This window comes from Punica granatum, chromosome 8 (genome assembly GCF_007655135.1).
Source record: "Punica granatum isolate Tunisia-2019 chromosome 8, ASM765513v2, whole genome shotgun sequence".
In the NCBI taxonomy this organism is placed as follows: Eukaryota; Viridiplantae; Streptophyta; class Magnoliopsida; order Myrtales; family Lythraceae; genus Punica; species Punica granatum.
This window is the reverse complement of record NC_045134.1, coordinates 17,414,230-17,427,580: the sequence shown is the minus strand read 5'-3', so window position 1 is coordinate 17,427,580 and position 13,351 is coordinate 17,414,230. Positions and strand designations below refer to the sequence as shown.

General features: G+C 38.9%; 1 protein-coding gene across 1 annotated transcript; it reads right to left on the bottom strand.

Annotated features, from left to right (window-relative positions):
- Nucleotides 1–1,245: 1,245 nt before the first annotated feature.
- LOC116188618 (citrate synthase, mitochondrial) lies at nucleotides 1,246–9,051 on the bottom strand. Its single transcript, XM_031518084.1, has 19 exons — nucleotides 8,794–9,051; nucleotides 8,604–8,669; nucleotides 8,151–8,192; nucleotides 7,424–7,489; nucleotides 7,247–7,312; nucleotides 6,961–7,074; nucleotides 6,077–6,140; nucleotides 5,382–5,464; nucleotides 4,764–4,813; nucleotides 4,607–4,684; nucleotides 4,245–4,373; nucleotides 4,109–4,151; nucleotides 3,799–3,885; nucleotides 2,968–3,069; nucleotides 2,456–2,563; nucleotides 2,283–2,333; nucleotides 1,895–1,968; nucleotides 1,762–1,813; nucleotides 1,246–1,651 (listed from the first exon to the last, which is right to left on the bottom strand). Exons 1-19 carry the CDS (start codon nucleotides 8,842–8,844, stop codon nucleotides 1,553–1,555), a joined length of 1,425 nt encoding a protein of 474 aa, XP_031373944.1. The 5' UTR covers nucleotides 8,845–9,051; the 3' UTR covers nucleotides 1,246–1,552.
- Nucleotides 9,052–13,351: the final 4,300 nt, after the last annotated feature.

Genomic DNA, 13,351 nt, shown 5'->3' with positions numbered 1-13,351 from the left:
AGGGTTTTGAAATTTTGGGAATTTTACTCGGGTAGAATCGAAGGAGAAGCCGGGTGCCGGGTTGAAATTCAAGCCGGGTCTTCCGGAATTTGGGCTGCCCGCACGCGTGGAGTCGGGCCATTCACGCCACATCGCCACTTAACGGCTAGCTGGTGATTCCGTTAGCCCTGTTGGCAACTCCGTTAACAGGGGTAATGGATAGGACCAAAAATGACACTTTGTCCAACTTATGGGACTTATTTTTTCAAACTGAAACATTTATGACTCGATGTCAAAAATCGGCAAACAAATAGGACCAATAGTGTCATTTTCCCATTATAAAAGTGTTGAAAGATAATTACCGATTATACTGGTTTGAGAATAAGTTAAAATGTTTAGAAATAAGCATCTTTATCTATTCATTATTGTTATTGTTGTTGTTCGATATTTTAAAAAAATTTGAAATAATTATAAAAGTTAATGGAATATTTCACGGAATATTCTAACGGTGTTCATCAATAAAGTTGAATAGAGGATGCCAACCAACATGAGTCGGTTCAAACGGTTCGGCTTATTCTCCTCAAGTAAAGTTTCGGGTTTAAGTCTCGTGAAATGAAAAAAATCGATTTTAAAAGAGTTTAAACTCACCTGACTCGAATTGAATTAGTCGAGGTCTGTTGGGTTTTCGGATGCCAGGCTATACACCCAAAAAATGGAGGGTGTCAATTTTTTTTGAGAATGGGTTAAGTGTCATTTAAGGAATATTCAACGGAAGAGAGTTGAGGATTCAGTTGGTGTCTCTCTCGCATGAAAATTCTCCCGAGCTTGAATTATAATTTCAGGTAATGAGGGGGATGAGAACAATGATGGCCGAGGATCCAGTGAATTATATAACGAAATCCTTGTTGCTCAATGTCAACTCCACGGTATATATGTACGCTCAACATCTACGTCCCTGCATTATATCTTCACATTTGCGACCCCAATACCGTCTTGCCATCAAGATTTCACATTATACCAACCGGTGTCCGGTGCCATTTGCGTTTTCAGCACGCCCTCATCGATGGAAGAGATTTTCTGATCTTTGACAGACATTGAGCGTCCAATGCAAATCCAGCCTCTCCTCCATCAAAGATCGGATTTCCATTTTCTTCTACAGTCATAAGCAGAGGTAAGAGTTTCAAGGATTATGTCCTCTGATTGATATGGTACCTTTTCGGCTGTACGTATGTACGATGCATTTGCAGTTACTAAACCGAATTATAATTTCCTGAAATATATGAAACCAAGTATCATATTGATATAGTCATGGTAATGTTATTAGAACTGACAGGTAGACAATTAGAACAGAAGAACAGGAGCAAAGAAAATTGTAATTTTTTTGGTCAAATTTGACTTTCCATTTTTTACTCTCCCCAAAAAATAATCACTATGCCCAGGCACCCACATATCCCAACAAAAACTAATGAAGCTCGCAGTTTATTATTAGTGCATTCTCTCAGCATCGCGAAACCAAGGCTCTCGCAATTTATTGACAGACACGAATGCAAAATGATGCTCATCCATCTCCCGTTCAGGCCGAAGCCACCTTCCCGCAGTAATTTTCCAGCCAATCCATTGTGACACTTTTGGGCCTCTCAAGAGGCAATCCGAGTGCTCTATCCCAGATCAACTGAACAAGACACAGCAAACTTTTGTCAGGTACTTATCCCAATGCAATGGGAAAATAGAAGAAAAGAAGTCTCAACAACCCTCGGAAGAATGGCATAGTTAGTTAATTACCTGAGAGCATATGCCGATGCTCCTCGATACACCGAAAAGAACAGTGTAGTACCTGTTCACATTTTATTGAATTCTATTGTCATCTGATACTAGGTAAAGATGCAGAAACAAATTTGAGTCCACGGAATCTTACCTAGCTTCGGTCAGTCCAAAGTGATTCAGTAGAACTCCACTGTGCGCATCAACATTCGGCCACGGGTTTTTTACCTGCAACAGTTAAACCAAATCAGATATGACACTGTATATCCTTTGCTTGGAACAGCAGACACTACAATCACCAACTCTCAAAATACTAATGACGTGTAAATCTGCGTGAGGACATAATATTAATATATAGATTTACAGCAAGCCATTCCTAAGACATCAATTAACATTACAGAATGATTCATCAATGGCTTTAAGTACAAAAGACTAGGAATATGCTTTAAAGAACAAAACTCCAATACACAAGTCATAACATATGTGGCTCCAATGATCTTCAAGTTGGTATACAAAGCATCTCAGAGAAAATGGCAACATACCTTCCCCAACTCGGTGAGAATAGGAGGCACCACTTCATAGAGCTTGGACACCTGCAGAAATCATTTGAGATAAAGTTTCTTGAGTATGCATCGTATGTGCCAAAACCTTTGTATTAATAGTCGAGGGATAACAGTTTTGATCCTATCGAAAAAAGAGGGATAAAAGTTTTGACCAGCTGGAATAGCGGATCATCAGGTAAGTGCTTCAGTGCAAACTCCCTCTGACATGTGTATCTGGGGTCTGTTTTACGGAGCACTCCATGACCAAATCCCGGAACCACCTGAAGATTCAAAAAAGATAACAGAGACAGTAATATAAAAGTCAATTGATCGACTATTCCGACAGATGTTCACTTGAAATATCTGAACCTCAATAGCTATATGACCATAGTCCAGAGAATTTCATGAGGATCAAAGAGCTCGCTAAAGAATATGCCTGGACATGGAACTTTAAGGGGCTGCAGAAGGCATCTAAACAGGAAAGCTTGGTCCATGGTTTTGCTTTATGAGCATTGTGCGCTGATCCCAGCCCTTATGCTATTCTTTTTGCAATCAATAAAACAATGAAAATCAATAAATCCAACCAAGAAGATACGAGCAATGCTCTGAGACAAATCATAATAACCCTAGTAACATCAAGAAATTAATAGATTTGGATCTAAAGATAGGAAATATATGAACTCACCTTTCCACTATTCAATGTCTTCCAAACATAGTCTTTTAACTGCTCGGTAGAAATATTTTCTCCACACTCATCTACAACAGATTTGATCCAAAGCAACACTTCCTGCCGGAAATGCCACAATTAGCAGGGGGCAAAAGTCACGAGATTTCAAGAAGAGAATATAATGAGGACATATAAGCAATCAAATCTTCAAAAAGCAAGGACAAACATTCACTCGTAAGCTAACAAGAAAAATGCAAACACACTAGGGAACTAAGCTACCATGTGTTATATATTTAGAAGTAATTATGAATAGATTATAGAGGTTCTCAGGATGGTCACTCATACAACTATGAAACACTTAAGATGACCATCTCATGCGGTCAATTGTTTAATCATGAAAAGACTCGGAAATTGAAAGTGATGTCTACATATCCCTAGGTGAAAGGTTGAACTTGATTCTATTTTTTCAAAGGATGCATTCATTAACAAATAGAACCAAGAGTCTTGTCTAAATGTGAAGTAACAAACTGCGGTTATATTATAAATGACATAAATTTCTGGTGACGCTCCATTTATCTAGGCTAAATCTTACATATGAAAAAACACAATCTAACACATAATTAGGTAAGTGCATAATTCGTATCATGGGCAATCACGTATACAAGAAGTAACAACTGACTTGACCAGAACCAATTTGTAAAGAATAAAGTACAGAAGTACTATATCAAGCAACAGTTAAGATCAACCTCAAAATTATATGGGTTCCCTGATTATTATTACTTAATTTTCCCTATATATTTAAAACAAACTGAGTGGGGAACACATAATATTGCAGGGCAAATGAGTCACCTGATTAGCCAAACCATGGAGTGGACCAGCTAGACCATTCAATGCAGCTGCAAATGAAAGATAGGGATCTGAAAGTGCACTAGCTACCTGCACATAGCAAAACCAACTCATCATATACACACATTGCAAAAACACTTACCCTGTACTCCGATAAGTCAAGATAAATTCTTAGATGACCGATGGTATCAATGAAAATCTTTACCAGTAAAATCAAAGTAAGTTTCAAATGATGTTAGGCAAACACATTTTCTGCAAACTGCTTGTTAGCTAAAATGCAAGGAAATCAAGGCATGTATCAAATTTAACTTACAAGGTGGCCCGTGTGAGCACTAACATTCCCCCCTTCATGATCACTGCAAAGGAAGAAGAAAGTAGAAAATGATGAGACAAATCACCGTGCCACTTTCACATGTACATGAAATTATGATTTCCGAGGGTACACAAACCTGTGAATTGTGACATATAGCCTCATGAGCTCTTGCATTTTAGGGTCATCAAATCCAAGCATGTGAGAGAAATTACCCCCATAATCCAGAGAATCATTTGTGGGTATAACATCACCACTCTTGTACATCCTTAAAAGGAAGAAGCAAACAAGATATTGTAAAAAGGGTAAAAAATAAAATCTCATGTGAAGAAGAACAAAGGTAAATGAAAGGGAAATATCCATCAGAGTTCAAACTCTAACAGAAGGAATACGAGATGAAACTGAACACCCCGCACCCACTGAATGAGTTCAACAATGCAAAAGAATATCGGGGAGCAAACGGTAGTCTGCAATCATAAAACATGTATTATGTCAACTGACCTTCGATAAACATAGGCAGCGACAACTGGAACACGAGCAATTAGACTAAGAGAGTCCTCATATGTAGGCTCCCAGTACCTACAATCCAGCAAAGATTTGAATACAATATGGAAAGTTCAATAGGAAGCCATATTTCACAAACAATAAGAGTACTTACTTAGATTTATGAATCCCCTTCTCATATGCCTTTTGGAATTGACTTTGCACCTGAATGAAATTGAACCCTTACAACTTTAGCATGTGATCCACTTATGCGACACTTACACCTGGACCTTTCTTATGCAATGTCTTAAGATGCTTGCCAACACAATTATAGTGCACTTATAAAAAATCCACTCATATATCTCCAGAAGATTGAACTTACCAGCAAAAGATAGAAGTGAATAGGCAAAAAGACTACCAACAATAACTGATAAACTCAAAGGTCCAAGGGAAAAAGGAAAAATATAAAGTCCAAGGAGGTATCCTATAACATCTTGCAAGTCAGATATTCTACAAGTTCATATAAATGAAAGGGTGACTGCATCACAAGATATCATTCCAAGTCTTCCAAAAGCAATGATATGAAATTTCACAAGAGTCCACAGATTATGAGCACTAGCACAATAAGTTTAAAGACCCATAGCTAAGAGTGCTTAAGAAGAAGGAAGGTGCAGGTGGTGGAACATCCAGGGTTTATATCTCCACAGATACATATGAACAATACTTTATCTTGCTCAAACTTTGCTTTTCAAATGAAAGAACAGAGAAATATGTTGAAGGGTCAAATTACAACCTGAAGGGCCATTACACCAGTTGCAAACTGAGTCATCGGATGAGCTGTCACTGGTAGAGCATCGATAGCCTTATACACGTAATCTGCAAGCCAGTTTTCAAAAGTCGCGACATTTAGCAAACACTTTTTTCGGAATTATCTAGAGATTTTGTTCAAGCAAAATGAAAATTTCATAACAAATATCCATATTCATCATGGAATTTATTAGAGTTTTTAACCATTTGTTTGGTTTTACAACTTATTTTTAATCTACTCCACTTATGTTTAATTCAACAACACAATTATTACTTTTCCCTTTTTTCTTCAATTTTTTTAACCATTCAATCAAATTTTTAATACTAAATTCTCTCAACTATTCATCACTTTTTCCACAATTCAACAACACAATCATTACTTTCTCTCAACGATTCATTACTTTTTCACACTTTCTCTCATAATTCAACAACATAATCATCACAATCCAATTAATTTATATATATTTAAAGTTAAAATAGAGTTGAGTTAAAACTTAACTCAAATGCCGAACAAAGCATAAACAATGGAAGAATTATTTCAGATGTTTCCCAGAACTTCCCCAAATGATGTAACATGGTGCCACAAAGCCATCAAGGAAATGCATCAATAACTATAGTAAAGAAGGTCTATCCAGCATTCTGGAGCAACTCCTAGTACATCTACACAGCAAAGCAACTGACCTGGAACAGCTGCACGGCTTCTCAATTCACTTGATAGTGCATCCACTTGCTCTTTGCTGGGAACCTGATAAAAGGGAGAAATTGAATTGCTTAAATCTACAAATTCTATATGATTCTGACAGCAGAGTTTATGCATGGTACATTAGAAATGTGCACTACAAATCCAATGCTTCCATCATTATGATCTTAACATTGCACTTGCAGTTTGTTTCTTGAAAAAGGAAAACCTTCTAATTGATCGTTTTTCGTCTTTTAACTCCATGAAAATTTGAGTTGGTAAGAGCTTCTAATTTTGGAAGTCAAAGCGAGGTTATCCTTCTGAGTGTAGCCGCCTCACTATTGTTAAATCTGCTTTGTCTATGTCGCTGGTGTATTACATGTGCCTACTTCCAACATCACTGGTGGTGGGAAGATTTAGAGGGCATTCGAAGAAGGTTTTTGTGGGGGCACACAAAGATAATCTGTGGAGACTAAATAAAAAGGCAGAAGTTGACACATAAGGCCACACAACAGAAGGAGAATACTGCAAAAGGATACCTCCAAATAAAATGGAGGTTCTAATGGCTCCAAGAAATGTCAAAATCCTTTCTAGTTGATGACCCAAGTGCCACAACTGAGCTTGCCTATTTCCAACCCAATTCGTACTCAAAATTATATGCTTTATATCTCTTGTGGAAAAGTTGACGAAGGGAACCAAGGCATGGGAAGGTAAGAACATAAACAATTAGTTAATAAAGTCTGGGAAATCCTAATAAAGGAAATGCATGAAAATTTATTTATCTTTTGTATTTCACAAACGAAGCCTGAGAAGGAAGGCATGTCATTATGATCTCACTAGCAAGTAGCAACAAGTTGAAACAATTGAAATACTCATAATTACTTACCTTTCCTGTTAAAAGGAGCCAAAGAAGACCCTCAGGAAGTGGCTCTCCACCAGGTTTCACAGCTGGTAGTAACTTTTGGCATTCAGGGATGGAGAGACCACGAAAACGAATACCCTGGAGTCGAAGTAAGTCAAGGTGGCCACCAATCAGACCATAAATTGAAAACAGAATATGATCCTCTTCCTCAAACGACAAAAGTCTTGAGAACAAAAGCAGCATAGATAATGATTCAGTAAGTTCTTCATAATCCAAAATAAAAATTATTGATAGGATTACAAGCACACACCTCATCTGGGTCAAGCAATGAAGTTTCCCATAGCAATCCTGTCATTCCTCGCATGCCACCGAGTACCTTAGCAGTAAAAGCTGTAAAGGTTAATTAAAATAGAAAGAAAGCATGAAGAAAAAAAGTATCAGAGAAAAAGAATTGTCATTTGCTTCATCTTTATAAAAATTCATTTACCATGTCAACAGTAATATTTCCCAATTGGACCTTTCCATGCTCAGATTTAAGCTTCTTCAGACGCTCCTGTAACCAAATAATAAAATCAATTAAACTATGATTGAGTAGGGTCGAGATGCTGCAAACAGTACCATAGTGAAATGGTCAGTGTGTCATAGATGAGTCCAGAGTTCCAGAATCATTTATCATGTCTATTAGCCATAAGGTGTGTATGGGAGTGTGGTGGAGGTTCTATAAGTACCTTTCCACAATCTTTTAAATAGAAGAGTAAAATTTTAGAACAATGATTTGGCTGCACTTTGGTAGTCGCTAACATGAATTTCTTTAGCAGGTTCATATTATTGAAATTACTAATGCTCATACTATTTCTCATGAATTTCTTTAGTGTCGTCCAAAAGGATTATCAATTATTTTTTAGCACTTTAATTTCAGCACTATTCCACCAATGACAGCACTGTCAAACCAAGCCATAATATGTTTTAGAAAAAACCAGCAAACCTCGGACTATGGTATAATTTATGATAGCCCAGGACATATCACAGAGAGGGATCAAAAACAAAGATAGGCATGTTGTACAGGTAGGGCTCTAAATGGAATGATAGGAAACATCAATTCTGGAAAGAAGTATTTCGGGGCTTAAAGTGTAGTCATAATGACAACATCAGCACAAACAAGAAAAATGATGCCCGGGAAAGAAAAGAAACAAATGCAAAGTTGAGAGAAAAACCTGTTGTTCTGGAATCAATTCCTTCAACTGCGAGTGAAGGTCCTAAAAAGCGGAAGATAAACATGGCGTCAATAAACTTCCAATCGAAGATTATGTACTACAGTTACGCACAATTACATGCTGCCTCAATGGGAATCAACGTTAATTAATGACAGGAATTGTTCATCGTATCATCGAATACTACCTCTATCTACCCTACACAGCTTGCACACTCACGATGCTCTATAACTGATTATGTATACCATTCCGACAAGAAACCAGGCAGCAGCTAATTCATCGACTAACAATAGTATCAACTAGTTTAGGCTTGTAGGTCGTAAGTTAAGCGGCGTACGCGCAAGATATGATAACTAACAAAAAGGTCCCAAATTCAAAGAATCCATATCTCGCCATCACGACAAAAGGTTGCCGGAGAGAGAGAGAGAGAGAGAGAGGGAAGGGGAGAGAGATTACTAGATCAGAGGAGCTCTGCATCTGAAGCCATCGAACCGAGTTCCGGAGAGCTGACTGCTGCTCCGCCTGTAGAATGAATTGCATTAGAAGGGACGACGAGGTCAACGCAAAGAAGGCAGCAAAAAAAAAAAAAAAAAGAGAGAAGGAATCGAGGAGGAGAAGATCAACAGCGAGCAGAGGAGGGGCTTACAGCACGAGAACGCAGCCTGGAAAGTGCAGATACAGTCCTGAAGAACACCATGATTACGTTTCCTCTGGACAAATCGCCTCCGCCTCCGTTGAATTAGGCTCTTCTTGCCGATTGGAACAGAAAGCCGTGAAGTACCGAAATTCTCCGACGACCGCCGATGGATCTCTCTTCTCTCTCTCTCTCTCTCTCTATGTCTAAAAATGGCCTTTTCCCCTCTCTCCAACGCACGCACGCACGCACGCACTTTTCTTTCTTCTAGACTGGAAATGCGGCCTGGGGAGCACGTTCGCATTGCAGCAAATTAAATTAAAAATATGATTAGTGGTTTTTTTCGGTAGAAAAATATTATTAGTAGTTAGTACTAAGTAGTTGTTAATAAAATTATATAAAGGGTTAGTTAAAATTTAAAAAAAAACACACACACAAGAATTTTGCTCATTCTTCTAATTCTAGCACACCATTTTTGAAATTGCATGCAGAGACAGGAACTATTGATTTAGTTGCATGTCTAGTGCGATGCCGTTTATTCCGTCAAATTTTACGGGAATTTAACCGAAGGTTTTGATAAAATAATTTATTTTGTCCTCGGTTGAAGAATCGGCTATCCGTCTTCCTCTTCGCTACTCCTGGACCCATAAAGTCTGTGCTGCTGCTTTAAGTTGTTTGGGTTTGATTGGGGTGAAAGCCGACATCGTCGACAGCAAATTAAGAGCCTTGAATGTCTTTGATATTAGCAAGAAAAAGAAGAGATTTATTATATGGTATGAGAGAAATAGTCGAGCTTTTGAAGGAGCAGAATGCAGCCCTGACTTTTTGTTTCATAGATGGATGGCTAATGTTCACTTAACTCCCTGTCTCTTGCTTTGGCTGACTTCTTTGGGCATCTTTTGATTAGGAGTGTATGGGTTTTTTTTTTTTCACGATACTTGGATCTTATTTTATATTAAATGTATTTCAAAATTTTGAAACCGAATCCTACATGTTGAAATCTGGACCCGAAACCTGAATTATACTACAGGTTCCGGGTACCATATTGGAATCTAGAACCGAAACTTGAATTATACTATATGTTCTCGGTACCATGTTGGAACCTACAATTTTTTTTCTTTTCAAGCACAATAAATGAAATCACATCCATCCATATAACTAAAGGATTGTATAGCTCTCATTAGAATTATATAATAGACAAAATAAATACGCAATGAAAAGATTATGTCGCTATTTAACAAAAAAAGGATGATGCAACTCTTCTTAATCGACAAAATAAATAAGCTCTCTTTAGGATTCTATAGCTACTACATCGCTCATAAAGAATTATGTAAATATAAAATAATTTTTTTAGAAAAAATAGAAGTCCCAGGTATCAGTTCCGTGAGTACCCTGTATGTTAGAACCGGAACCTATTTCACCGGTTCCTTAAATTATTACCCCGATCCTACTCAATTTTCAATCGGAATTACTTGGACCCTACCCTAATAGATAGGTTCCAACCAGTTCCGGATATACCTGATATCCATACATACCCTACTTTTGGTACATGTATTTCTTTGCACCTTCTCGATGTTTATAAACAGGTTTTTCTATCTTTATTATATCACTCGGAAAAAATTATTCTGTCAATTTTAACGGGGAATTAAAGGAGAGAGTTTCGCAGCTGCGCCTGTCTTGAGAAAGGCTAGAGGGGGCAAGAAGCAGGCCAGCCACCTTGTGCATCACATTGGGTGCTGAACCTTTTTTTTCGCTGAATAATGCATAGTTTTATAATCAAAACGAGGGGGAAGTTACAAAGTTACCAAGGTTCAGATATCCGTGGAAGATACAGAGAGCATTACAGTTTGACTCAGAGCCTAAGAGGCCTAGGTCATGGGCTAGGATGTTATCCGACCTTGGGATCCATGAACATTTCCAGTCTAAAAGGGAGTTCAAAATAAAAATGATATCCGATACTAGGCTCCTAATTTCCCACGGGGAGGAGTGTGGGTGCAAAATGGCATTAACAAGCATTAGTGCATCACAACGAAGCCAGATCTTCGAGAATCCTCTTTCTGAAGCTATTGAGAGTGCAAGGAGTGCAGCTCGGGCCTCTGCTTGGAGCGGCGAGTCCTCGTGTGAAATCTTGAACCCTGAGAGTGTTGGAGGACTGCACGGGTGGTGAAGGACTCCTGATAGGCATGAGGTGGTGATTCGCCAAGACGCGTCCGTGCTGATGATGCACCAGTCGGGGCTTGTGGGCTCTTGTGAAGGATCAAGCTGCAGAGGTGGCGCGGAGGAGCTTCCTTCTTGGTTTCTTGCGGTTTGTCCCCTTCTGATGTGCTCGGTGTAGTAGCTTTTGATTCTTTGGATGGTTTGGTGGAGATTTGCTCATTTCCCTGCATGTAAGACCTCATTACGTGAGTTCCATAACTGATAAAGAGTTATAGCTGCATATAAGGAGAATTTCGCTTTATCCGAGAAGTTTGGAAACATCGAATGCGGGGGGCAAGTAATGAAATTAATCAGGTCCTTGACATGGGTGTTCGGTATTGTGCTTGACTGAATACCCCATGGTGATTCCCTCCAAGCAACACGATAAAAAATACAATCTCCGTAGAGATGATATAATTTATCGGAGCTGGTTTGACAAAGAGGACACGAGGTGTTATCTTCGTTAAACCAGGGGAGCATTCACTGACAATTCTCCAAAGATGGAGTTTGAAACGGTCATGGAATTTCAGATTCCAAATGGCTTTCCATTCAAAATCGCTATTCTTTTGGAGTCTGTGCTTCTGGTCAGTTAAGTAGAAGGATTTGACCGAGTGCTTCCCTGACGAGGTAGAGGCCCATACTGCTGCATATTCATAGTCTTCTTGGGCCAAGTGGATTTTGAGGATTTTCTCCACAGTACCTTGCTCAAAGAGATTAGTGAGGAGAGGAGTGTTCCATCTTTTAGGATGAGATAGCATGAGGTCACGTACCTTGAGCTCCGGATTTGGAATTACATTAGAATTGGGAGAGGGTTTATGATCATGCGTACCTGGAATCCAAGGGTCGAGCCATGCTGAAATAGATGAACCGTTACCTACAGAGAAGAATGTACCTGCCTGGATGGTGTCTTTACACCATTGGAGACCTTTCCAAATTGGTGGTGGGGAGCTACGGTTGCTGGGTTTTAGGAAGTTTCCATATTTGGCCTTCATGGCTCTAGCGGCAAGGCTATTGTTTGATTTTGTTAAAGCCCAAGCTGTTTTAGAAAGCATTGCCTTATTTGAGTCTTCTGCCTTCCTAAATCCTAGCCCTCCCTCTGATTTTGGTTTGCAAATGGACTCCATTGGGTGCTGAACCTGATCCACCATCTTTGCCTTCTCTTTAACTGCTACGCTAGGCGGCATGTACATTATGTTTTAGAGTAGAGCAGCCAACGATGCGTAAAAACAGATCAAACACAAACACAAACTAAAGTTTCGTGTTTTTAAATGTTGTCACAGATGTCTTGCACTAGCATAGACACAGAAAAAAAAATGGCATCAAAATTGGGTGTAAAGGGGAAGAGTATTCCGAAAAGTTGGCTGTACTATACAGGAGTTGTTATTTGAAACGGCGCACCCATAGTACATAACAATAACAGGATCATTTGCCAATGCGAAAAATGAACAAATCAATGTTCCATAGAGTCACACAGGCTCATCTTTTCATTTATTTATTTTTTTCTGCAAATATCAAAAGGGAAAACGAAACCTCTGCGAAATCACTTCAGTCAGAGAGCTCAATAAACTACAAAAATTTCAGAAAAGAAATGACGGAGCTATAGGTCGGTTCTAGCAGTCAAATTGAACGAATAAGTTCGATTCAAACAGATCTCAGAGGTGTAGACGCCAGAGACAATCACCTTGCCCTCAAAATCGAAAATTACCCAGGAACACCACTGGAAATGTAAAATGTAAAATGTAAAACCGGGAAGATCTAAAAGCTTGTGGGGAATGGGAAGAAGAATGAATAAAACACGACAATCCAATGAAAGATCCAATTGTGCGGAGGGGGGAGCGGAGATGACATTAATTCTTGATTGTGAGGTCGAGGCGAAGACAGAGAAATGCGATTTAGATATGCCCTCCCCCCATTTTACAATTACAAGTTGTTAGCTTTGCAAGCAACTAACAGCTACCAGTGATGATATGGCATGAACTTCGTTTTGGAATTTTGTCGACAACAAGCCAACCATTTCAGTTCGCACTACAAGTCGGGCTATCGTCGAGCTATTCATGCTGATTCTATCAAGTTTTGACCCAACTATGTATCCATGGAGCTCGACTACGACCCTATATTACAATAATCCCGAACACGGTCATAAGTACTTATCTCGATCTCCAGTATCTAATTTGATTCAAGATATACCCTTAACCGAAGCTCCATAAGGCGAAAGTATATTCGACAAACAAAACCAGAGCAAGTAAAGAGTGGAACACCTAACAGCAGCAGTATTGGACAGACAAAAGCTAAATGTCCCTAACTGGCGACCAGAATCAGACGCGGACGCCGGACGGGCATGAATCATGCTCGGACTTTGATTCAGATCAATGGG

Bases quoted from the DNA above. Each gene is read 5' to 3' on its own strand.
- LOC116188618 (XM_031518084.1), bottom strand. From the start codon at position 8,844: ATGGTGTTCTTCAGGACTGTATCTGCACTTTCCAGGCTGCGTTCTCGT. The intron at 8,193-8,603 runs GTAATCTCTCTC...TCCGCTTTTTAG, and splicing joins TGCAGAGCTCCTCTGATCTA to GACCTTCACTCGCAGTTGAA. The intron at 4,814-5,381 runs GTTGTAATTTGA...AATTTCATTCAG, and splicing joins CTGGTGTAATGGCCCTTCAG to GTGCAAAGTCAATTCCAAAA.